Below are 24,851 nucleotides of genomic sequence, written 5' to 3' on the forward strand. Positions count from 1 at the left end.
CCCTGGCGGCTCGTCAGCTGTTGTCTCCTCCCCGAGTGGATGAACCCATATGCATCACACCGCACGAGACAAGAAGTTCTCACTGATTTTTATTTTGTTTAAAATCCCGCCCCTGCCCGTAGGTTCTTAATGACCTGGCAGTGTCAGCAGACCCGAAAGAGAACGGGATTCCAGACCCAGGTGTAAGGAAGCGAGCCGCATCTACTGTAAAACTGTGCTCTGAGGTTCCATTCTTTGGATAATCCAAGTATTCAAAACACTGGGAAAAAGAAGAGTTAGTCTCTTTCAGAGTGTCCGCGAATTCCTGAGACTGTCCCTGTCGGCAGTGAACGCACTCCCAGCATCGAGCTGGAATGGAGGTGCGGCGACCGAGGATTGCGGGAAGGCCGGGGGTCGGAGCAGGCTGTCCCCCACACTCCTACCAGGCCCCGGAGACTGACTCGGACAGTCCCTGGTCTCACTGGGGACATCGCCTTCCTAAAGGCATCTCCTGATCAGCTCTTCCGCCTTTACCTGCAGGAAAACGCTCGCAGGAGGCACGGCGCTGGCAATGGGACCCTCAGGCCTGAGCCGGCCCCTCCTCGCTGCCAGTCGCCACCTGGTGAGGGCAGGATGTAGGAGTGAGCGGATCCAGGCTCCCAGTGTAGGGGCAGCCGAGGGACATTTCTGATGTGGAGAGGAGGCCAGAGGAGGGAGAGGCTGGTCCAGGTGGTGGGCCCTCCGTCTGCCTGCGGCTTCGGTCAGGGTCCCAGCCAGGCCCAGGTGCAGTCCAGTCCTGCCATTCCATCCCGCAGGCGGCTCCCAGAGGCCTTTGGCTTCCATTGAAGACACGCAGCTTTCACGCGAATGAATCGCAAACCCAGCCGGATGGAGGAGGCAGGCGCCTCTGGGGGTTAGGCCGGAAACTCATTCCTGTAGTGCCGCAGATGCTCGTCCCCGACCGACAGGTAGGTGGGCCGCATGCTGGGAGAGTACTGCGGGGGAGAGGGCGGGGAGGGGACAGCAGCTCAGGGTCAGACATGTCACCAGCTAAACCGGACACCGTCCTCGCAAAGGCGCCGGGAATTTCTGAGGGAGAGAGCCGGGCCAGCCAGCTGTGGTTGTTACTTGGGGAGCCTGCCCACGCCTCCATGCTGTGGGCTCCTGGGTCTCCTCGTGCCCCCGGCAATGGTAGGCAGGGGCGGGGGTGTCGCCCCCGGGCAGGGCAGTCGCCGTGCCAAAGCAATGAGGGTCTCTGAGCAGGTCTCAGTTCTAGGAGGATGGCTGATTCTGTCCTCGAGCCCCGCAAATAAGGCCGGTCCCTGACGGTCCAATGGCAGGGAAAGTGGCCGGGGTCTTTCAAAGCAGAAAGTGATCCCCAAACCCTTTTTATCTGGCATCACGGGGCTTCGAGTAGCTCATTTCCCCCCAGCAGCAGACCTCCCCTAACTCTCTGTGCTCAGATTGATATTAGAGTCAATCCACAGTCCCGGGGCCACAGCAGCTGGTGGCGAGGACAAGGAGCCCACGGGGCTTCGGGTTAAGAGAAGCCGGGCGAGGGTTAAAAGGCACCGACTCTGGGACCAGCCGGCGGGGCTCAGTGGTTGAGCGCCGACCTATGAACCAGGAGGTCACGGTTCGATTCCTGGTCAGGGCACATGCCTGGGTTGTGGGGTCCATCCCCGGTGGGGGGCGTGCAGGAGGCAGCAGATCAGTGATTCTCTCTCAACATTGATGTTTCTATCCCTCTCCTCCCTTCTCTGAAATCTATAAAAATATACTTAAAAACATAAAGTAAAAGGAGCTGAGCCTGAACGCAGGCCTCCTCCCACCCCGTCTCCTGGCACAGGACCTGGGTCCAGTGCTGTTTATCAAAGGACAGTGGGGGAGGCGCTCTGGGCGACACCCAGCAAGGAGGGGCCCCGGCCGGGAGAGTCAGATGGTGGGTCAGAGCAGATTCAACCACAGCACCAGGGACACTGGGCCGATCTTCCTTTGAGGTGGGGGCCGTGCCGGGTGCTGAGCGGCATCCCTGGCCCCTACCCGCTAGATGCCAGCGGCAACTACCCCCAGATGTGACAACCAGAAATGCCAACAGACGTGGCCAAGGGCCTGCTGGGGCCCAGTCGCCCAGGGCGAGACCCGCGACTCTGAGGTATGGCTCATGCCACCCACTCTCCACAGGACCTCTCCAGGCCCGCAGAGCAGTGGGCACAGTTCCTCCCTGCAGGTCCCTAAGTATCCAGGGCACTTACTGCAGCAGCGTCCCCGTGCCCCCTGCAGGGGACACACTTCCTGAGGACCGGGCTGGGCACCCGTGAGCATCCTGGTCTCAGGGCCAGGCCTCCCCCACGGATCCCAGGGCTCCTAGTTTACCTACTGGACGGTCCCGTCCAAGCTCCCTGGATGGGGCAGGAGAAGCCCTAACCCGGCAGACACCTGGCCCGGAGCCCTCCGCACCCCCTGCTGCGGGAGCCCGGTTACCGTGGGCGGAGGGGAGCCTCTTCCGATGAGCGGCGTGTTCTCGTAGCGGGGGTTCCCACCGAACAGCATAGCTTGGTTCCTGCGGGGCCGAGAGGAGAGCTCAGGGGGGAGGGTCCAGGGAAGGGGGTCCCATGGGCGTGCCTACGGGAGGGAGGGGGTGGAAACGGACTATGGGTAGAGCGAGGGAGTGTGGCAGGAAGATAAGAGCGCTCGGGGTGGCCCAGGGGCAGCGTGGCCTGGAGAAATGCAGATTCTTGGCCCCGAGACCCACCCGGCCGGCTCGGGGAGGCCTGGCATCTCCAGTGGGTTCTTCCCTCCGCACACGTGGCTATGCAGGGGTCATGTGACTGACTGCTCCTGGGGGCCTTCCTGCCACACCCCATGGCTGCAGGGAGGGGACCCCTTGGCCCTTTGGACCTGCAGACCCAGCTCCCCGTGGGTGAGGCGGCCCGGGGGCCCGGGAGCCCTGCCGTACATGTACTCCGAGACCGGGGCATTGGAGACGGTCTGGGCCGGCGGCTGCAGGCCGGGCTGGCTGTCCAGGCTGCCGCTGTAGCTGCAGAAGCTGGGCAGCCGCCCCCGAGAGGGGATGTAGGCGGCGATGCGCCGGGCCTGGGGGTTGAAGGGGTCGTCGTCATCGATGTCGTTGTAGTCTCTGTCCCTAGAATGACATGGGGTGCGGCCGCCGTGAGGGCGAGGGAGGCTCCAAGGCAGCGGGATCCCGGCCTGCTTCCCCATCTTCCTCCCAGGACTCTGCCTCTGGCCACAGCTGCGTCCTTGACTTTCCTCTAAAACACGCTCCTCAGCCCTGACCCCCACGGAGGGTCCCTCAACCCCGTTCCCAACTCCACAGCCACTGCCTCCAGGCGGCCACCATGCTGGCCACGGATCCTCCCTAAGCTGCTCCCTTCTTGTCTGACCGACCATCTCGTCTCTACCTCCTCAATGAGACCTTAGGGTGCCCGGGTAACAGTGCTACCACCTATGCTTCCCTGGTGCCTGGGGGACCCCCTTCCCCGGCAGTGAAAAACTCCCCCTCAGTGAAAACTCCCCTCATTTAGGTCACACCACAGAGTCCTGCGGCGGAAGAGGGCCAGCAAGGGATGCCGGGTGGTGGTCTGATGCTGTCACCATCCTCAGACCCACTCCTGCCCCGGCTCCTCCTGCAGAAACCCAGGAGCCTGCAGGGGGTGAGTGCCTGCGCCCTCCGCCGCTCTTGTCCGTCCCGGGTTGTCAGCTCTCGGCTCCGTCAGAGCAGAGCCTCCCCCCCGCCCCCCAGGAAGCCCCCTCCAGGCAGCCCACCTGGTGGTAAAGCGCTTCCAGGCCGGCGGCCCCGCACGGATCATGGTGGAGAAGGCCAGGGCAGCCAGGAGGGAGAAGAGGCCCAGGTAGAGCAAGCCCTCGATGCCATCGTAGCAGACGCCGGCGAGGGGCGTCCAGGTAGTCCTGCCGGAGAGGGACACGCAGCTGGAGGGCGTGGGCACGGCCTGGGGGCAGAGCTTGTCCCTGGCAGCCCCTCTCCCGCGGGCCTGGACTGCACGATGACTATCTGCTCTCCATCCACCCGGATGTGAAAGCTGTTGGCCTAATCCCAGTGTGTTCCCTGCTTTAGTGTCCGACAGTTCAAATTCCTGGAGAGGAGCCTGGCCATGAGGCTGGGATGTCCACTTGCAACCCAGGGAGATGGATGGGATGACCAGGTGGCCGGGAGTGTGGACAATGGGGAGCAGCCGCCCTCACCGAGGTCAGGGTCCCCAGTATCCTAGAGGTGACCTGACCCAGTGCGGCCACCTCGCCCCTGGTACCTTCCTGAGTCTCCCTGTCTCAGCTGCTGAGAGAACCAAGAAGCCAGGCACCTCTTCCACCTTCCGTTGTCCAGCCTCCTCCCCAACCCCCAGGCCTGCAGGACACCCGGGCAATCTCTCTTCTAAGCTTCTCCTGGCTGCTCTGGGAGAATGTGGCCAGTGGGGGTGTCCCACCCCCCGCACGCCCCCCAGGGCCAGCCCAGCACCTTGTGCAGCCCTCGGCAATCCAACAAGGCCGTCAGCTGGTGGAGGCTGGACTCCGAGGAGTTCAACAGGAGCTGGATGCTGAGCAGATCCTCCTGAAGACAGACAGACGGACAGAGAGGCAGACACTGAGTGGTGGGGGCAGGGCTTGTGGCTAAGACCACACACAGCAGCGGGTGCACAGAGGCCTTTCAAGCCAAAGGAGCCAGACTACGGGGAGGGAACCCTCTCCACAGGCCCCGGGGCTCCCCCTCCTTCTGTGTGGGATGCTGGGGAGACCGCCCTCACCCTCCGCCCGTGGGGAAAGAAGGGGCACGGCAGCCCCGGCAGCAGTTCCGCCAACCTGGGGTCTGCATGGGCATGGGGGTCAAGAGCTCTGGAAGACGGGTCAGCGCCTGCACCAGGAGAAGACCGCGGCCCCACTGTGAGGTTTCATTCTCTGCAGCGCCCCCTCCCCCGGCTGCATCTGCGCTCACATCCCTGCCCTACGGGCCCTTCCCGCCTGCAGGAACCTTCCCCTCACCCCCAGGCTCCTTGAGAGCTGCAGGGTTCTCTTGCTTCTTTGCTACTCCAAAGTGTGGTCCTCGGACCAGCAGCGCTGGCCTGGCCTGGGAGCTTGTGAGAAATGCAGACTCTTGGACCCCACCCAGACCCACCTCACAGCATCTGCACGACAACCACACGATGGGTCATGGGCATCATACACGCTGATGTGTGACCCAGGAGATGCTGACCAAGAGCACTGTCCCCTTCAGAGGACCACAGTGAAGCTGGGGCTGGGGGCCCAGGCGGGGGGCAGGCCGACGCAGGGGACTGTGGGCAGGGTGAGGGCTGGGCGGGTGCTGTACCTGCTGGAAGGGGCTGCTGACGCTCTGATTGCAATACAGGTAGTAACGGGTCACCTCTGCAAGGCAAAGACCAGGTCAGGCAGGAAAGGGACCAGGCCCTCGTCCATCCTCAGTGGCTGAGCCACTCCCAAGCCCCCCTATGGAGGCAGGTTCTAAGAAATGGCCCAGCTCGGCCGGTGTTGCTCAGTGGTTGAGCATCAATCTATGAACCAGGAGGTCACAGTTTGATTCCTTGTCAGGGCACGTGACGGGATCCTGGGCTCAGTGTCGGGAGGGGGGCGTGCAGGAGGCAGCCGATCAATGATTCTCTCTCATCACTGATGTTTCTACCTCTCCCTCCCCCTCCCTTCCTCTCTGAAGTCAATAAAAATAAATAACAATAACAACAACAACAAAAAAAACGACTCGGAGGTCTAGCTGGTGCTGGAAGCGTGGCGTTTGGGAGGGACTGGGGACTCCAGGGCTGAAACAGGTAAGTAGAGGCACAGGCCGGCTGCCCAGGCAGCTCTGACCATGGAGGCCCACAAGCTTGTTACCTGTGCTGAGCTGGGTCTCCGTGAAGTTCAGGATGAAGGTGTCGGGAGCCGCACAGAAGTCACTGGTGCCCTAAGCCAGGGAGAGACGGGAGGGGCGGGCAAAGTCACCACACTAGGGCCCTGGGAGGAGCCCCGTGCCCCCAGCCCGGCCACTGGACCCCTCAGCTCAGTCCTGTGGCCAAGAACAGCCAGGAGCCAGGCTCCTTAGTTTGAGTCCTGGCTCCGCCCCTTCCTAGCTCTGTAGCAGGTGCCTTGCCTATAATATTCACTTCATGAATTAATGCACATCAAGCCTCCCATGTGTCTAATGCCTCCTCTGGGATGGACGTTGGTGAGCCTGGGCCCGTGGGAGGCTGCAGGATGGTGTCGGGTTATTTGCACCAGGGCCTCGCTTGCTCATCTTTTCATTGTTTGTCTTGCTGTTAACAAGTCCCACACACTCCGGGGTGTCAACCCACGAAGCCTTCCCTGGACTCTCTAAAGAACCATGTTGGTGCTGAATCCATCTTTGAGCTTCTGGGCGCAGGTCCTGCTCAGGAAGACTTGGGGGCGGGGGGGGGGGGGGGCTGGGAAGAGCACGGGGCTGGGAGTCAGAGGACATGAGCTCCAGGCTCTGCCACTGATGACCCACAGCATGGCCTGGCTGCTGACCACCAAGGCCCAGGGGCACCCCCACCCTGTCACTGGAGGGGCAGAAGGAGGGGAGCCAGCCTGAGTGGGGGGTGGGGAGAGGGCGAGGCCACCATCTTTGTCTGGGTCACCCCCGAGAAGTTTGAGATCCAAAGACGGGCAGGAGGCCCTGTCAGAAGCTCCTCCAGGGATGTGGCCTCCTCGCTCCCGCCTCCCGCTCCAGCCAGGAGGACTCCCCTTGCCTGTCCACCAGGACACAGGCCCATGTGTGCACTGTCCATGCAGTGGGGATGGGGTGGGGAGAGAAAGGGGGCCGAGCACAGCTGGGGCAGGTGGGGACGCCACTCAGTGCCCAGCTGGTGGCGGAGCCTGCAGGCAGCTCCCGACTCTGAAGAGTCAGCCTGGGACCCTCACATGACAGTAACTGTGGTAACAGTGGTAGCTGCTGTTTAGTGAGCATATGCCCCCCCCCCCTCCATGGATTAACCACCCACCTCATCCCACCAACACACCATCCTCTAAGGCAGTGGTTCTCAAACTGTGGGTCGCCACCCCTTTGGGGGTCAAATGACCTTTTCACAGGGGTCGCCTAAGACCATCGGAAAACACATATATAATTACATATTGTTTTTGTGATTAATCACTATGCTTTAATTATGTTCAATTTGTAACAATGAAAATACATCCTGCATATCAGATATTTACATTACGATTCATAACAGTAGCAAAATTACAGTTATGAAGTAGCATCGAAAATAATTTTATGGTTGGGGGTCACCACAGCATGAGGAACTGTATTAAAGGGTCGTGGCATTAGGAAGGTTGAGAACCACTGCTCTAAGGCAAGGGCTATGATTCTCCCCATTTTACAGAGGAGAAGGCTGAGGCCTGGAGAACCTCAGTGACCTTCCCAGGGGCCCACTGTGGGGAAGGAGTGCCCGGATTCCCGGGGAGCTCCCCTCAAATGAGTGGTGCTGTGCAGCCAAACCTCCTAATGCCCCTTCCCTCCTTGGGGAGGTCCTTTCTGGGGGACAGAAAGGCAGGGGGTGGGTGACAGAGGGTCACAGTGTCAGTTCTCTGGCCCCACAGCTCTGAAAACAAAACAAAACAAAAGCCAGGCCTCAGAGCGGAGGGGCAGGGAGGCCACACAAAAGCCCACAGTAGCCTTGGACGGCCTGCCTCCCAGCTCCTCCTCTCCCCGCGTCCTATTAAAATGCGGCAGGATCTGCAGCCATTCAAAGGCTCATTCACAGGCCCTGGCACCCAGGGGCCTGACTAAACCAGTCAGGGGGATGGCCTTTCTCTCGGCTCCCCTGCACTCCAGGCACCGGCTGGGAGATTATAAATCACCGCTGGGTTCCCTGGATGCTGCAGCCGGGGGAGAAGGAGCCAGGAGGAGGCTGCCTCCCATAGGGCAGCTTTAGGGGCGAGCTGGCTGCTGCTGCTCCCAGGGGCAGAGGCCGCCCTGGGGCAGGAGGAGGCCCCGGCAACGCACAGCACATGTGTGCGTCCCCGTGCTCACACTTGTCCCGAGGAGCGGCCGTGGGCCGGGCAGTGGTGCGTGTTGCCCTGGCCAGCAGCCACTCCCCTGACCGTGCACAGCCCTCCCACCCCCCGATGACGTCAGGATGCCTTTGAGCCTGACGTGCGCCATCCGACTTGCCCTTCCTTGTATCTGAAGGGCCCCCCACCTTGGGACACATGCTCACGCCTGTCCGGTTCTCCCTCAGGGGGAACAAAACCGAACAGGAGCTGCCCGCCTCCTCTCCCTTCCGGACCAGCTCTGCCAAAAGCTGCCTGAGCCAAGCAGCACCGGGCCGTTCGTTCTCTGGGTCCTGTGAGCGCACGGCCAGCCCCCGAGGCCACTGGGCCTTAGTCTGGGTGGAGGGCTTCCAGCAGGAGCCCACTCTGTTCTCTCCAGGTAGCTGGGGCCCTGGAATCAGCTCGGGGCTCCCCGAAACCCCTGGCAAATCCTGGGCCCCCCGCCACACACACAGCACGCACCTCCGCTGCACCCATTCACCTGGGGTTGCAAATATCTGCCCACCAGTCTTTCTCCTGCCACTTAGAGAAGAGCAAACATGGCACCCGGCACCACTGGCTGCCACAGAGCAGACAACGGCCGGATGAACGAATGAACGACTCACGCACGCAGCTTAACTCCGACGCCAGGTCTATCAAAGCCCGAACAGCTACACAGGAAGCTCCCCCACCCTGTGTTTTTATGTTTTAGTTTCTAACATTCTGAGGCGCCACATCCATACACATGCATCGTGGTGTCAGACGGTGTGGGAGGGAAGGGGACGGAGGCCAGCTCAGTGCCAGGTCCCCGTGCCCCAGGGTGCGCCGCTGAAGCCCGAGGGCTCCTCCAGCCGAGGCCAGACCCCGCCCGTCCTGGTCACTTCTTCAAGCCTGGAGAGCCGTCACCTCGTCACCCACGCACGTCCGTACAAGCAGGAAGCCGGTGGCTAGGACCGGGCCGGGTGGGGGCAAAGGTCAGGCTTCAGCTGTCTTATTATCGTGGCTAAAAGCCTCATGATCTTGGGGAAGCCTCTTCCTTTCTCCGGGCCTAGGTCCCCCTCTGAAGGGTGAGGGGGGCCGGTGCGGGAGATCTAAGGCCCTTCAGCTCTGAGATTCTGGGGTTCTAGCTTAGGGACAGAGACTGGAAGCGGACCTGCCCTGGGGGCTCTGGGCAGGACACAGAGGTACCACCCACCACCCACCTCAGCCGGTCCTGGTCAGACCACCCTCCCCCCCTCCCCCCCCACTCACCACGGCTGCAGCGGCGTCGGCGGCCAAGGACGTCCAGCTGAGGATCACGGCCAGCAGCCCACAGCACAGCAGCCTGGGAGAGAGACAGAGCGGTGGGATCCAGGCGAAGGCTGGCAGGCAGGGGACCCCATGATGGCTGTCACCCCACAATCTCAGCGCCCTTCCTCTTGGCATGAACTTGCCCTCCCTGACCCCTGAGTCTTGGTCCCTGCCCTCACATAGGCCCTGCTGACTGCCGGGACAGAAGAAGGACCCAACGCTGGGACATAGGTCGCTGTGCCGGAGGCAGCTGGGGGGGTGCTGGCTTAGGAGGGGGTGCTGGTTAGAGACGGTGGGAGGCTAATGCCTGGGCAGGCCCAGGACGGGGGACACAGAGAGGAAAGCTCAGCCCTTGCTTGGGGTCCAGATAACGGGGTGGTGGCTGCTGCCCCCTCTTGGCTGGGCGCTGAGCAGGGGCGGAAGGCGGCTGCAGGCTGTTGCTCCCACCACCTCCCTCGAGCCTGACCGGGTCCCCCTCTCTCTGCTGGTGGCCCCGTCACCCCACCTGCTTGCCCAGAGCTTTGTTCCAGGCCCGCAGGCCGGGCTACTCACAAGGCCAGGAGACACCTGGAGCGCTTGGCTAGTCCCACGCAGGCGATGAGGCAGATGACCAAGTCCAGGATGAAGAGCAGGAGGTAGGAAAGCCACCTGGGGAGGGAGGGGGGCGAGGATGGTCAGGGGGAGCAGGGCACAACTCCCCACCCAGGGGCCTGACCAGCAGCCCCAGGCCCCCTGACCCTTTGTTGACCACTGCCCAGGGCGGGGGGATGGGGCCCAGGAGGGCCCACAAGGGAGGGCTCCTGCTCATTTTTTTTCTCGACATCAGAGACAAATAAATTCAGTGACCCCTCCTCTCCAGCACTGGCTTCCTGCTCCACGGATACACAGAGAGGGTGAGAGGTCTGGAGTGTGGGCAGGAAGTGGATGGAGCTGGGAGACAGTGACAACAGGGTTCTGACGGGGAGGGAGCTCGCTGGAGGCCTGGCAGCCAAGTGTGGTTCTTTCTGCCATTGTGAATGGAGGCCCCCAAAGCGCCGGATTGAAACACCCCCTGCGCAGAGTGGGGCAGACCTGCGGGTGCCTGTGGTGCCCAGAAATGGAGGTGGGGGCTCTGGGGAGATTGCAGGCCCCCCCCCCCCCCCCCCCCCGGGAGGAGAGCCACCGAAGGCACGTTTTTTCCGAAACAGAATCAGAGCTGGAAGAACCAGGGGACCATCTGATATCAGGATCCCCATTCACAGGTTGGGAAACTGAGGCCGGCAGCAGGGGAGCCTGGCCCAGGAATCCCCCTACTCTCCAGCCTTCCTGCAAGAGACAAGGCCATGTCCGGATGGCGTGGCTCAGTGGTTGAGCATCGGCCCATGAACCAGGAAGTCATGGTTCGATTCCCGGTCAGGGCACATGCCCGGGATGCAGGCTCGATCCCCAGTGTGGGGCATGCAGGAGGCAGCCGATCAATGCTTCTCTCATCATTGATGTTTCTATCCCTTTCTCCCTCTCCCTTCTTCTCTCAGAAATCCATATATATATATATAAAATATAGATAGATAGAGAGACAGGGCCAGCCACCAGGCCCCTCTCAAAGCCCTGGTTTCATGTTTCAAACCAAAAGGTTTCTTGTGGCTTCCCTCCCCATCAGCAGGAAATCAAGTTCGGATTGCTTCTAGCTCACTCTCCAGGACCCAGCTTCAACCCCTCGTTCTGCAGCCACGCCTCATGCCGTACGCGGTTCCCGGAAACAGCTCTGCGAGGCGGGTGCATTTCCCAGAGGAGCTGGGGGATGACCTGGGTTTGTATTTCCAACGAAGAACGTGGTTTGTGGCTCCCCAAGAAGCTGCCAGCTGCCAGCCCTTACTCCCAGGGCCCCTCCCACACCCGGCCTCCGCGCGTTCACTCCTCTGCTCACTCCGGTACAAGAAGCCTTTCATGCCTCCAGTGCTTAGGCCTGTATAGGAGCTAAGAAATGTCTGCTGAGCTGGATGGCCGGGCTCTACACCACCCGGAAAGCGGAGATGGGGAGGTGCCTGGAGGAGCCCCAGCCCTAAGGCCGGTTAGGCCCAGAACAGACAAAGTGCGCCCAGAGCCGCTCGGGTGAGGGAAGGGGTGAGGACAAGGGACAGGTCATCCTCAGGGCTCAGGAGCTGCAGGCGCTAACCTGGGAGGAGACCTTTGCTGCCCAGACCCGGACAAGGGGTGGGAGTTGGGGACGGGAGTTCTAGGGGTCCCTGTCAATCACCTAGATTGAAATAGCTTCTGTGCAGTTGGCACCACCCTCCCCTCCCATTTTTAATAAAATTACCTTAAATTAGATACGGAAATTCTGATTTATTTCATCCTTGTCATTATCAAAATGCCCATGTCAGGCCCTCGAGTGCACGAGGTCCCCTGCTAGGTCCTCTCAGAGAGGCAGGTCACAATGGACGCCTGCGCCCTACCCCGCCTGACCCCGCGTGACAAAAAGACTGGGAAGGCTCAGCAATGACTGTCTCTCACGTCCCAGGACGAATCAGAGGTCACTGTTTGGGGTCACGGGTCACAGCCAGTCCTCAGAGTTGGCAGTTTCCTTCCGTCACCTGGGAGAAAGGCGCTGTTGCACACCATCACCCATCTAGTGCAGGGGCTGGGCAGCTGCAGAGCGGAGGGGTGGGGGTGGGGGGCAAGGGGAGGGCTTCGCTATCTGGAGCCAAGACCTCATGTGTTGCCTCTCAGCAGGGCCCTGCCATCTCCTACCCCGGGAAGGCGAGAGCCCAGGGCAGGGAGGGCTCTGGCTTCGCTCAGCCTGGGGTGGGGCTTTCCCACAAAGGGGAAACGAATCCAGAAAGCCAGAGTAAATTGTGCAACGTTGGGCTAAAGGCTCTGACCTTTGCAAATGGCTTGAAAAGGAGTCAACGACTTGCGGGGGGAGGGGGTCCAAAGAGCTGACACTTCTTGGTCAGGGTTCATTTATCTGTTCTGCCCTCGAGCCTCCTCTGTGCGGGGCCTGGGTGCAGTGACTTCATGAGTGGGTGCCACCTTCAGCCAGGAGACACCCAGCCAGACAGATGGCTGCCACCCTCCCTGGCTCTCCCAGAGTGACCTTCACTAGACCCTTCAGCTGACCAGTGCCAGCGTCCTCACCTGGGATGGGGTCTGAGGAATGGGGAGGCAGGGAGACATAAACGGGTCCCTGAAGAATAGATGATGTACCTGAGTACGGCAAAGGGGGGGGGGTGATGTCCCCCAGCCCCCACCACTCCAGCTGGGGGCACCTCTGGGCTTGCTAAGACATTGCCATCAGCAGGGGGCTCCGTGCAGGCAAAGAGGCCCCCATGTCCCTGGCCCCCTGCCCCACACACCATGGCAGGTGAGGAACTGTCAACCACTTGCACTTGACCCAGCAGCAGCCAGGGAGCATGCTGGTCCCTGGAGCCCCATGCTGTGTGCGGGGTGCTGTGTGCGGGAGGTCCACGCTGGGTCCTGGCTTAGCACCGCCCTCACGGGCCTCGGCGCCTGCCTGTCTCAGGAGGCTGGTCTAAGGTCCAGCACTCGCCCCGCGAGCTCTCATGTTCTCTCACTTCAGCTAATGGCTCACGAAGACCTTTGGGGCACCTCCCTGCCAGGGCCCAGGACGCAGGCTCGGAAGAAGGAAGCCAGTGCAGCCCCCGCGGGCCCCTCACCTGTAGTACTCCACGTAGCTGGTCTGGTCGGCCAGCTGGGTCAGCTGGGCTGTGACCTCCGTCCACACAGGCACCCCTGACAGCTGGTCGATGACGCTGTCCGCCCTCTGCTGCATGAACTTCAGGGTCTGGAGGTAATCGCTCCGGGCGGCGAAGATCTCGCTGAGCCGGGCCAGGTGCCGCTCTAGGTCCGCCTCCATCTTCTGGGTGGTTCCGGACACCTGGGGAGAGGCTGGGGTGGGAATCTGGCCCCGGGGCAGGAGGAAGCCAGAGGGTGTAGCGCTGGACCCTGACTCCGGAGCAGTGCTGTGAGGAGCGGAGGACTGTGCTTAAGTCAGTGAGCGCACCTCGCACACACGCCCACCCCAGCCCTCCCGTCCCCAGCCCTGCAGGGCTCAGGAGGCTGCTGCTCAGACGGAAGACAGAGGCTCCCATTACCTGCCCAGCCCTCTGGTCCCTCCCTCCAGGGGACAGGCCCCGACTGGCCTGACCAGGACCCAGGCCTCGATCCAGCACCTTCCTCTGAAGAGAGACCCAGGCGGGGAAACAAACGAAAACCTGTTTCTTCCTGTGATTCTCTTAAAACTCTCAACACATTGGATTACGAATTCTTTCTGAGGGCGAGGAATCATCTCTTTGAGCCCAGAGTTCCTGTTGCCGCCTGACCGTTCGTCCCAACAGGATGGAAAGGCCTCCGTGGGAGGCCCGTTGTCCAGCCATCGGGCTCCCAGCCCCGAAGGCAGACAATGGAGCTTTGCACTAACAGACCCCATCCTGCCTCCTGACACCTGACGGAGGAAACCAGCGCCTCCTCTGTCTGCACGTCTGTCCTGCAGGTGGTCGGACAGGCTCCAGGCCCCTGGCTGAGCCGCCAGAACCCGGAGCTGAGCGGACCCTGAAGGAAGCAGCTTGCTATTTGAAGGTCCAGAGGGAGGGACAATGGTAGGGACTGTCTATGGCTTGATGATAAGGAACTCATAGGGTCCCCGTGGGACCCAGGGACACAGCCTGGGAGCCCTGAGCGCATCCCTCCCTTCCTGCAGGCCTGCTGGGGGGGGCGGGGGGGGGGTGCTGGCCGTGAGGGGAAGCAGAACTGGGCTGTTCTGAGATCGTCACACTAACCCAACCAGCACTACGGCTGGAAGCGGGAGTGTGTGAAACCCAGGCCTGGAAGGAAGCTAAAGATGACCCAGAAGAAGGGGCAGGCGCTTCCCACAGCCGGAGCGCAGCAGGGGAGGCAGATGACTCCCCTGATTAGGGGGGCGGCCTTCACATCTGCACGGCTCTGTGCTCTGAGTTCCTGTTCCAGAAAGGAGAAAGGCCCTCTTTGTTTCGTTTTGTTTTGTTTTTCAATGTCCGCGGCTGGTTGGCTCCCCGATAGCTCCCGGTTATCACACGCTGGCTGAGGATTAGGCGTGCGGAGTGCAGAGATGCCCACCCCTCAGGGCTTTGGCGGCGTTTAGCCTCACACGGGGCGAAAACCACGTGGAAGTAAACACAGTAACTAAATGTCACCCCGAAAAGCTGTCCTTTTTAATTCGATAAGATCAACGTACTCGTGCATCGTAGGCACGTTATTAAATGCAGCGGGAGACGCAAACCGTGAACTACGTGGTATTCTCACGTTCCTGCATTACAGACGTGACAGCAAAGGGCTGTGACAATGATCTGTAAACTTCAGCTGAGGCCATTTCTCCCCCTGCCACAGCTCCATGTTTTTAACTTCTCTATTTTCTTAAACCCCTCCTCGAAAAAGACAAAAGCCAGGACCTAGCTGCCAGCCCTCTCCTTCCTCTTGTCTTCTCGTAGGAAACAGAACAATGCAAAAATAAAGACCACAGTGCCGACCTTCCGCAGCACCCCTTCTCCACGCCACCCCAGTTCCTTAGAAGTCCATATAGAGCTCCCAGCAGGGAGGCGGGGGTGGGGGTGGGGGTGGGGGATACTCCAGAGTTGAATAGCTCCCCGTGGCCACCGAGGGGGCAGAGGCAGCTCAGCGCCCCAGGTTGGGGCAGGGTTACAGGCCAGTTAGCAGGTGGTGGAAGCTATGGTCCCATAGGATATAGGATGGAGCTGTGGTCCCATAGGATATAGGATGGAGCAGTGGTCCCAGAGCAGCAGCAGCAGCCACAGGGTGAGCAGCTGGGAACTCATTAGAATCGCAAATGCTCAGCCCCACCCAGACCTACAGAAACTAAACGGGTGGGGCCAGCGCTCCAGGCTATCCAGCTCCCCAGGGGGAAGCTTCTCTCCTTAAAGAGCTTTCTGGAAGGGCAGACCCTAGGAGTCCAAGGGGTGGAGCCTCGGCAGGTTCGGGGGAGGAGCCCCATCTCAGATCCTCGGAGGGGAGGGTGAGGACCAGACACAGGGGTTCTAGTTCTTGCTCTGAAAGTGCTAGCTTCCAACCTGGGACAGGAATGCGGCCACCCTGGGCCCAGTTTCCCCCACCTGGGGCTGCCCACAGGCTGCTGCAGCCCAGGTGAGAGCAGAGGAAGCACCCTGGCCCCAAAGGGCCTCAGGGGAGGTAGAGCCCAAGGCCCTTACTTGAAGCTGAGCCTCTGAGGGGTAGGAGGTGGGCCTGGTCCCCTGGGTAACTTGACCCTAGGCCCCCTTCACTGGGGCACAGATGGGGGCACTGGATCCAGAGGAAGGACCCACCGGCACTCCCAAATGACCCTGGATGACCCCCCCACATCAGAGCGTTAGCTGATCCAGAACCTGCTAGGCCAGCCTGAGCCTGGAGCCTCGGCCCCTCCCGACTCCTTCCCGCCAACTCCCTCCCTCAGAGGCACCAGCGTGGGGCTCTGGCCCAGGAAAGGGGGCCCAGGAAAGGGAGCCCGGGAGGGCCCACCTCGCTCTGGCTCCGTTCTGAGTCACTTGACCTGTTCCTCAAGTCCTCCCCTCCCCCAGTTGAAGCCTCCTCTCCCCTTTAAGGTGATTACAGTAATATACATAATTACAGCAGTTATAATAATGGCACTCATTATCGTAGGCACCCCGATCTGGAGGGCGCTCTGTAGATTACCAGGCACTTTCTCCGACAGCATCTCAGCTAACACCACCTATCTGATGTGTGGCCTTCACCCCTTGGATCTGGGAGCCCTCGGAGACCTGCTGCCTCCCCTGGAGCCCTCGGTACCAGGAGTGTTGGGTGCCACCCCTCCTTCAAGGCCCGAAGCCCTGCAGGCCCGGAGCCTGGCCCAGGAGAGCTCTGGTCTCTCAGAGGCAGGAGGGGGCTGTCCTCAGGATGGAAGCAGCTCCGCTGGCTGGGCCACAAAGCCTGGGGTTCCTGTCCTCACTGTTGAGGAACGGTGGAGCGAGGATGAGGGGCTGACCCCCAGGGACACACAGAAGGCTCCCCTTGGGGCCGTGGGGGAGTTTAGGGACGTGGGGCTGCTGTGAATGTGCCAACCTGCCCCCAGCACTCAACCTCGCTGGGCAGGTGGGCCCGGCCTGGGTCTGTTCCGCTCATTCCCACAGCACCACTCTCCTCCCGAGAGACCAGGACAGAATTCAAGCGACGACGGCTCTGGGACTTTCTCCTTTCCTCCACCCCCCCCCCCCCCCCTGGCCCCGGGAGACAAGGGCCATTCAGTACCGTTACCATCAGCTAGTGAAGGTCACCGCTCCGGGCCTTCCCTGGGTGGGACTCTCCTTTCGGGGCTGGGTTCCTCCTCCAGGCTCCGGATGCTGGTGTGTGGAGCGGGGGGGAGGAAGAACCCAGAGGCAGAGACCATGGACCCCCAGGCAGAGGTCAGCTCCCTGCACCGGGTCGTGCCCAGGCCAGGCCTCCTCGTGCAGGTCACGCTCCATCAGCCTCGAGGCTGCCCCGCTGCCCCAGCCAGTGCTTCTCCCTCACCCCGAGCTGCCAAACCAGTGCTCAGAGCCCGCAGTCCCCGGGGACGGGCCCAGTGGGCACAGGTGTGCACGGACAGGCTCTGCAGGGGAGCTGGGTCCTGGTGACCCTCAGCTCCCCAGAAAGTTCTCTGAGGCCGGAGCCACGGCCCCTGCCATACGGGGCGCTGATGAGCAGCCCAGCTGTCTCTTTAAGGCGAGCCCCTGGAAGGACGGAGGGATTAAGGCCGTAGAGGAGCTTAAGGGAGAAGGAGGGCACGGAGGTGCGTCCTCCTCAGCATCTTCTTGCGGAGCCCAGGACAATGTTCCAGGCTGCAGCTGGGGCCGCCTTTCCTGGTGAGGCTCTGACACGAATGGGCCACCTGGGAGGTCACCCTCCACTGGGCCAGAGGGGCCTGGAACGGCGTGACGTCCGAGGACTGGTTTCCCTGAGAACTGCCCTGGAGCCTGCCTCCTCGGGCACTGGGGCTGCCGTGGGGCGGCCTGAAAGATCAGCCCACGTGACCCGGCCCTGCCAGTGAAGATGGGCACTCTTGGGGGCCAGGGTCTACATTTGAGAAACCCGGACGCCCCACCCTCCCGTCGCTGTCTCTCAGGCCAAAGGCTCAGCAGAGCAGCTCCTTTGTTCCCTAAAGTCTGACATCTCTGGCCACCTCAGCACAATCCGTCACCCTGAGCCCCAGCTGGGCCCACGGCGCTCGGGAGCCAGAGCCGGAGGACACCGTGCCGCTCCGGGCAGCTCACCGCCCCGCCGGGCATGCCTTTCATGGTTGGCTGCTTTTGAAGAGTTTTCCCCTTGACACCTCCTGGACCTCATGATATTCCATATGTAAACACAGGAACACCGTGGGGCTCATTTTCCAAGTTCAGGGCCTCCCTGGCCCAGTGGGAAGCTGTCCAGCTCTCCTGAAGATGAGTGGGATCTGACCCCACCCTGTCCTCTCGCCCCCGCAGGGCCCAGCAGCCTTCTTCCTTTGGCCTCACAGCCCTGGCACCCCTCCCGCCCGGTAAGCAGAAGTTGCCTGTTTGCTCCTGGCAGGACCCACTGCAGCCCCAAATGGAGTCCAGCACGCCTTCCTCCCCCCGGGCCGAGCGGGCGGGATCTGACTGGGCCCTTGTTCTGACCACACTGACCTCACCCGCTGTGCCCGGCCCGGCCCGGCCAGCTGCCCAGAGCCTTACCAGCGCATCGATCCCGGAGAAGGTGTGGTTCGCGTTGTCCAAGGAGTAGATCAGCTGGTACACCCCATCGTTGGTCTCGCTGTTTCCATAGAAACCAACGCCCACCGCAGCACTATGGGCAAGACCCCAGATGAAGTTAGAGGTGGCACCAGAGAACTTCTTTAATGTACTGTTTTAGAGTAGTTTAGGTTCATAGCAAAACTGAATGGAAAGTTCAGCGACTACACATATACCTCCTGCCTCCCTCACCCCACCCTCCCCACCAAGATTCCCCTACTGTCAACAGTTAACAGCCCCCACCAGAGCGGGACATTGGTTATAACTGCTGATCCTACATCGACACATCGTATCACCCAAAGTCTATATGTGCATTAGGTTCACTCGGGGTGGAACATGCTACGGGTTTAGACAAGCGCATAATGACATGCGTCCTCCATTAAGTATCACAGAGCATTTTCCTTGCCCTAGAAATCCTCTGTTCAATCTGTTCATCCCCCAACCCCCAACCCCTGATATTTTACTGTCTCCAGAGTTTCGCCTTTTCCAGAATGTCATGTAGTGGGAACCATACAGCACGTAGCCTCTTCGGATCCGCTTCCTTCACTTACCAGCATGCATTTACATTCCTCTGTGGCTTTTCATGGCTTGATGGCTCATTTCTCTTTTCTTTTTAAATATATTTTTATTGATTTCAGAGAGGAAGTGAGAGGGAGTTAGAAACATCAATGATGAGAATCATTGACCAGCTGCCTCCTGCACGCCCCACACTGGGGATCCAGCCCACAACCCACGTGCCGACTGGGAATGGAACCGTGACTTCCTGGTTCATAGGTCGATACTCAACCACTGAGGCACACCGGCTGGGTGGCTCATGTCCTGTTGGCGCTGAGTACTATCCCATGGTCTGGATGGACCACAGCTTATCTACCCATCACCTACTGAAGGAAGTCTTGGTTGCTCCAGGTCTGCTGGTTATGAACAGAGCTGGTCTCTCCAGGGAGAGAAGTGGGTTTTGACTTCAGCTGAGGCACTCTCTCCAGGGTGGGCCCTGGCCTGGTGGCCTCGCTCCACAGCACAGGGCAGTGAGGCAGCAGGAAAATCCTCCTGCTCTGGCCCTGTGACTCCAGCTGTAGAAAGTCCCTTCTTATACTGAGCCCAAGCCCCCCTCCTTGAACCAGGCCCCCGCTGGTTCTCGGGGTCCTCTAGGTCGGACCGGAATAAGCCTCCAATCCTGCAGACAACCCGTCAGACACCTAAGGCCAGACCCGTGTCCTGCAGACCCTTGTCTACATCAGGGGTCCTCAAACTACGGCCTAACTGGTCAGTGTTGCTACAAATATTGTATTTGTTCCCGTTTTGTTTTTTTACTTCAAAATAAGATATGTGCAGTGTGCATAGGAATTTGTTCATAGTTTTTTTAAAAAATATAGTCCAGCCCTCCAACGGTCTGAGGGACAGTGAACTGGCCCCGTTTAAAAAGTTTGAGGACCCCTGTTTTAAACTATAGTCCGGCCCTCCAACGGTCTGAGGGACAGAGAACTGGCCCCCTGTTTAAAAAGTTTGAGGACCCCTGGTCTACATCCTCACCGTCCTCTAGGCTCCACTCTAACTGGTCAGTGTTGCCCCCAAACATGGCCTGAGTGAGGTGCCCAGGCTGTCCACCCAGCTCTGAGCACGGGACGGGGGGCAGGCAGAGAGGAAGCTCATGTCCTCAGATCCCCTCTCCGCACCGCTGACCTGGTGCTCCACAAGCACCCGGATTTCTCCACAGGATCTGCCCTGAAGCCCAGCCCCCCTCCTTCCGCAGCGCTGAATGGGTGTTTGTTTTGTTTTAACCAATAGTAGAGCTTTGACTCTATCTCTGTGAAATTTCATGTGGTTGGTTTTGGTCCAGCATTCCAGGCGGAACAAATCATCTCAGATCCCGCCTCTGTCACCGACGGCATTTTTCTCACCCACACCCCTGGGGGCCGTGAGCAGCCTCATTAAGCAGCCTCCTGAGTTTTCATTCAAAACAGTAATCCTGGGGGTGGGGTGACGAACACACACATGCATACGTGCGTGATGTTTCCTCTTTCTTCACACATGACAGGAGCTAGGACGGAACCCTGGGAGACTGTGACAGGAACCTTCCAGGTGCCTTGACCCTAGCTCAGTGTTCCCATTGAAAGTGCAGGTCAGGCCCTGGCCGGTTTGGCTCAGTGGATAGAGAGTAGGCCTGGGGACTGAAGGGTCCCAGGTTAGAATCCGGACAAGGGCACATGCCTGGGTTGCAGGCTCCCAGTGGGGGGCGTGCAGGAGGCAGCCAGTCAATGATTCTCTCTCATCAGTGATGTTTCTATCTCTCTCCCTCTCTCTTCCTCTCTGAAATCAACAAATATATATATATTTTTAAAAAGTGCAGGTCAGGGTGCCCGCCGTGGCGCCCCATGTGTCAGTGTGGTCAGTGTGGGCTGGGCTGGGCCCTTCCCGGTACAGTGCCATCTTTCTCACCACTGGCTCCCTCTGGCCCGGCACAAATGCCGTGTAGAACACGCCAAGCGCACTGCACGCTCCTGCGCAGTTTCCCTTCAGCGGCAGGTTATGAGATCTGACCCTCAGGAGTCATTCTTACTGTTCCACAGTGTTCTTCTGTCCTTTGTCGTGTTTTTAAAAAGTCAGGGCCCCCTGTGCGTCAGCACTTCCTTTGTCTGTCTGTCTGTCTCACATCCTGCCTCTCCTGCTCACGTTTGCGGGCTCCGTCCCAGGAGCAGCTTGCCGAAGCCATGGTTACTTTGAAGGAGCTCCTCTCTGCGGGGACCCCCAGGCGCCTGCAGACTCCTGACCTGGGCTTGGACTCTCCTTTACGCCTAGGACTTGGGCCCTGGCCGCCTGTGTCCCCCAGCCCAGGCCCCGCCCATGTGCTCAGCGCTTTGTCACCCCTGCGTCGCTGCAGGCAGGACTGGACACTGAACGTGCCCTAACAGGTGAGGCTCCTGGGGTGAGAACCCACATCCTCACTCCCAGGCTCACGGTGTCCCGTCTGCATTCCCTCCTGCCGGAATCACTCCGCTATGGGTTCTGGGATGCAGTGGACACTAAGCATTACAGGACTCTGTCCCCTGAGGGTGGCCACCCAGGAGGTCTCAGAGTAGACCTGAGGCTTTTGGAAAAACCCCTGGAGATTGAGAACAAGAGTAACGCAACCAGCCACACAGGGGAGCGCGTAGACACAGCGGGCAGCCCGGGCTCCGGTCTGAAGTTAGAAACCCTCACTTCTGCATCCGAAAGAAGAGTCTTTGGGGCACTAAGAGATACTGATCCTGCGAGAAGATGGACTGATCTGGGCTGGAGTCAGACTTTCTCTAACCTGAGACTCAAGGCAGCAGCTGGGAGGGGACAGGGACTCGGAGAGCAGGTGCCCTCTGCTCGCGTGTGCCACCCAATAAACTGCTGGGCAGGTCACAGCCGGGCAGGGGGAGCGGCACAGCGGAGGCCCCATCACCTCTCTGGGACAACGCTCACCCAGGGACAGGCTCCCCATGAGGTACCCAGAGCTCCATCAGGAGGACGTGGCCAGAAAGCTGATGAACCCGCCGCTTGGGGTTTGTTGGGGGGCTGATGGTGGAGAGTGAGGAAGGGGTGTCAGTCATGGGCTAACCATGGGCAAGACGCGGTGGGCAGGCCCACTTCCCATCCACCGCGCCCCCTCGCCCTCTTGCACACTGAGCCCCGAGCCGCACACATGAGGCCAGTGCGGAGGGACACTCACCAGCAGACGAGCCCGGCCACCACGGCCGACCAGGTGACGCAGCAGGACTTGCGCTGCTTGGCCTGTCTGCAGCAGCACGCGCACACCAGGTAAGCCGAGAGGAAGAGGAGGTTCAGGCCCAGGCAGACGGCGGCCACCAGCCCCAGGAACAGCAGCGACTGCAGAGGGAGAGCCGTGGAGTCAGCGCTGGTCCTACTGCAGGTCTGGGAAGAGCCCTGCGTTCGGGCCTGGAGCGCCCACAGGGCTGTGGGTGTAGGAACCAGGCCCAGTAGTGCATTGGCCACCCTCCTCCAGACACGGGTGCTGGGGGGGTCGGGGAGGACCCGCTGAGGGGAGGTGTGTGATGGGGGGAAGCGGCAGGCCAGCCCCGGGTGTGTGGCTGACACGCCTGGAGGGACACGGATGAGGCCCTGCCCGATGAGATGCTCAGAACCCCACAAGGCAGGAGGCATCTGCTGGCAGGGAGGGCTGAGGGTGACAAGTGACTGAGGGAGACAGGCAGGGAGAGGCACATCTCAGGGGCTCAGTGGGACCGGGGCCAGGCCCAGGAAGGGATGGCCTGGCAGATCTGCTTGCTCCGAGCCTTGTCCTAGGTGTCGGGTCCATCCAGAGAAGCCAGGAGCCAGCACTGTGTTAGGGGAGGGGAGGTCAGGATGTACCCCATGGGGTCCCTCTCACCGTGTCCTGAATGGGACAGCGACCCCAGTGTCAATGGTGGCAGCAAAGCCTAGAATTCTGAAGGGGTAGGAGGTGCTGACTCAGGCCTAGTCAGGGTCCCGTAAAGGGAGCTGCTGTCTGCCAGGAGGCCTGTGCCCACTCCATGCCCTCTGATCTCTTGATGCAGCCAGATGGGCGCCAGATGGCACCAGGATTGGTGGCTGCCAGCCAGCGCTGGACCTGGCTGTCAGTCAGGCTCCTGAGGGGATAGCCTCACCCAGCTTCCCATGTGCCCCCCAGTGGGTCTTGGTCCAGAACCCCCATGGCTCCAGTCTGAGCTATCGGGACCAGAGTCTGTTTCGGGGACCCCATGCTGGTGGCGGCAATCAGCAGGGTGGGGGAGATGCCGGGACCCTTCAGGTCCAAGGGGGAGATAATTCTGAAAATCAGAGGCTGGGGCTGTAGGCCTGGGCTGGGGGCCTCTCTGAGCTGGGCATCTGGCCTCAATGAGGTCACAGATAATGCAGTCAGTCCAGGGCAGGAGGGGGGGGGGGGGGCGGGAAGGCCGTGCTGGGAAGCCCAAACTCGGAGGGTGGGCATTGTTAGTGGTTTACTTCTGGGCTGGGAGGACAGGGGGGATGGGGCAGAGGGTTAGGAGAGAAGGAGGTGGTGGGAAGGGAAGAGGAAAGGAGGAAGGTGCCGGAGGAGGAGGAGGAGGGAAGTGGAGGGCTAACCAGCAGGACGGTTCCCACAGCCACCTCCCCACCTCCATGTCCCTGCCGGCCTCTCACAGGCATGATAGTCCTGTTTCTGAGCAGCCGGCAGGTCCCCATGTGCACGGGGTGAGGGAGGATGGAAGAGGGGGAAAGCGGCCCAGAGGGAGCCAGGAGCTCGGCTCACACACCGTCCTGCTCTGACAGCCTGGACAGGACAATTTCCCATGTCACCCGCCCTGCAGCCACCACCGCCCCTCCCACCCCAACACCTTGCCCACAGCCCCTCGGTCCCAGCCTCTCCTCATTTAAGTGACTTTGGTGAGTTCTGGTTTGAGAAACCCAGAGCAGAAATCCAGGCCCCAAGCTGGGGGCAGCAGTGACCCACTTGCATTCTGGGAATCCTGAGGCTAGGACTGGACCCCCAGGGGCTTCTGCACTCAGGGGGCTGGGTAACAGCCTGAGCCCCTTCACCCGCAGACCATAGGAGACAGAGTGAGCCAGCCTAGCGGGGAAGCCGGGGCAGCTGGAGCCCACGGGTTGGGAAGGGTTAAGCACCCCCCAGCCTGCCCTCCCACCCTCTCCCGGGGCGCAGTGGGGGTGGTGGGGGTGTAGCGTGATTGTCCGATGACCATGACTCAACCTTTAGGCTGGATGAATGGTGCTTCCTCATCCCAACCTTGGCTCGCCCAAACCCTTCCTGGCTCCCTGCCTGGCCTCTCCCCCTGAGACCTGCCCCCACGTCGGAGAGGGGATTAGTGGGGTGAGCCTGTCATTCTGGGTCTAGCCGCCACTCTGCCCCCTCCCCTGGCCTGGGCCCACACATTGGCACCCTCTGGGGAGTCTATAAGCAGAAGCACCCAAAGTTAAGACAGGAAAGTACATGCCGAAGCACAAAAATATCACTGCTGCTTCATGCAGGTCCCGAATATACAGTTACAAGCACCGCTGCTTCTTCATGCGCGTCCCGAAAGCACTGGTCTGCTGATGCAGGAGAGGGGACAGGAAGCGCTCCTGGCGCCCACACGGTGACTGTAGCAGCAGTGAGCATTGCACAGCACTGTGGAGCCTAAGACATCAGTGCATTTCAGTACATTAGCTCACCAGTGTCTGGGGTCCTACTATGTGCTATGGGACCCTCTATGTACTAAGCATGTTGCATGGGACATCTGGCCTAATACGTGCAGGTGAGACAAGCGAGGCTCAGAGAGATACAGGTCACACAGTAAGCGACAGAACTGGGACTCCAACCCGGACAGCTGCACGGCGGAGCCCCAGCCCCGGCCCTGGCTGCCTTGGTCATCACGCCACCCGAGGCTGGCAGAGAGCTTGTTTCGGATCAGGTTTGCTGAGCGCCGAGATGAGTGGCGGCAGAAGGTGCCCAATCCAGGGTGCTAGCCGCCTGCTGCCTGACTCTGGCTGTGACTGCCTCTCAGGAGAAAGGGGATCTCTGGGGGAGACAGTGGTCCGACAACAGAACTTACCACATGGGACCCACCTTCAATGACAGCCAGAGCCACTGCCCACCCTGGCCGAGCTCATCCCACTCATCTCCCACTCAGTGTCCTCAGGAGGCCGGACTGGGACAAGGAGCACGGGGGTGGGGCCGTGTGTCCGGCCTCCAGGAGCAGGGCCCAGGGGAAGGAGATGCCCTCTGGAGTCACTTGACACCCAGCACAGTGTGCCAGGTCCAAACCCTGGGAGGAGAGGGGCAGGGCTGTGAGTGGGGCCTTCTGGTCA

General features: G+C 60.7%; 1 protein-coding gene across 1 annotated transcript; it reads right to left on the reverse strand.

Annotated features, from left to right (window-relative positions):
• Positions 1–74: 74 nt before the first annotated feature.
• Positions 75–24,181, reverse strand: TTYH2 (tweety family member 2). Its single transcript, XM_023747296.1, is given in 15 exon segments — positions 75–974; positions 2,464–2,542; positions 2,939–3,124; positions 3,766–3,893; positions 3,895–3,909; positions 4,475–4,664; positions 4,761–4,867; positions 5,321–5,376; positions 5,857–5,926; positions 9,259–9,331; positions 9,850–9,945; positions 12,954–13,174; positions 17,991–18,102; positions 21,742–21,899; positions 24,058–24,181. Coding segments are annotated over 15 exon segments (1,677 nt in total). The 5' UTR covers positions 24,163–24,181; the 3' UTR covers positions 75–893.
• Between the last annotated feature and the right edge of the window lie 670 nt (positions 24,182–24,851).

The sequence above is a fragment of the Myotis lucifugus genome, unplaced genomic scaffold, assembly GCF_000147115.1.
Source record: "Myotis lucifugus unplaced genomic scaffold, Myoluc2.0 scaffold_834, whole genome shotgun sequence".
Taxonomy (NCBI): Eukaryota; Metazoa; Chordata; class Mammalia; order Chiroptera; family Vespertilionidae; genus Myotis; species Myotis lucifugus.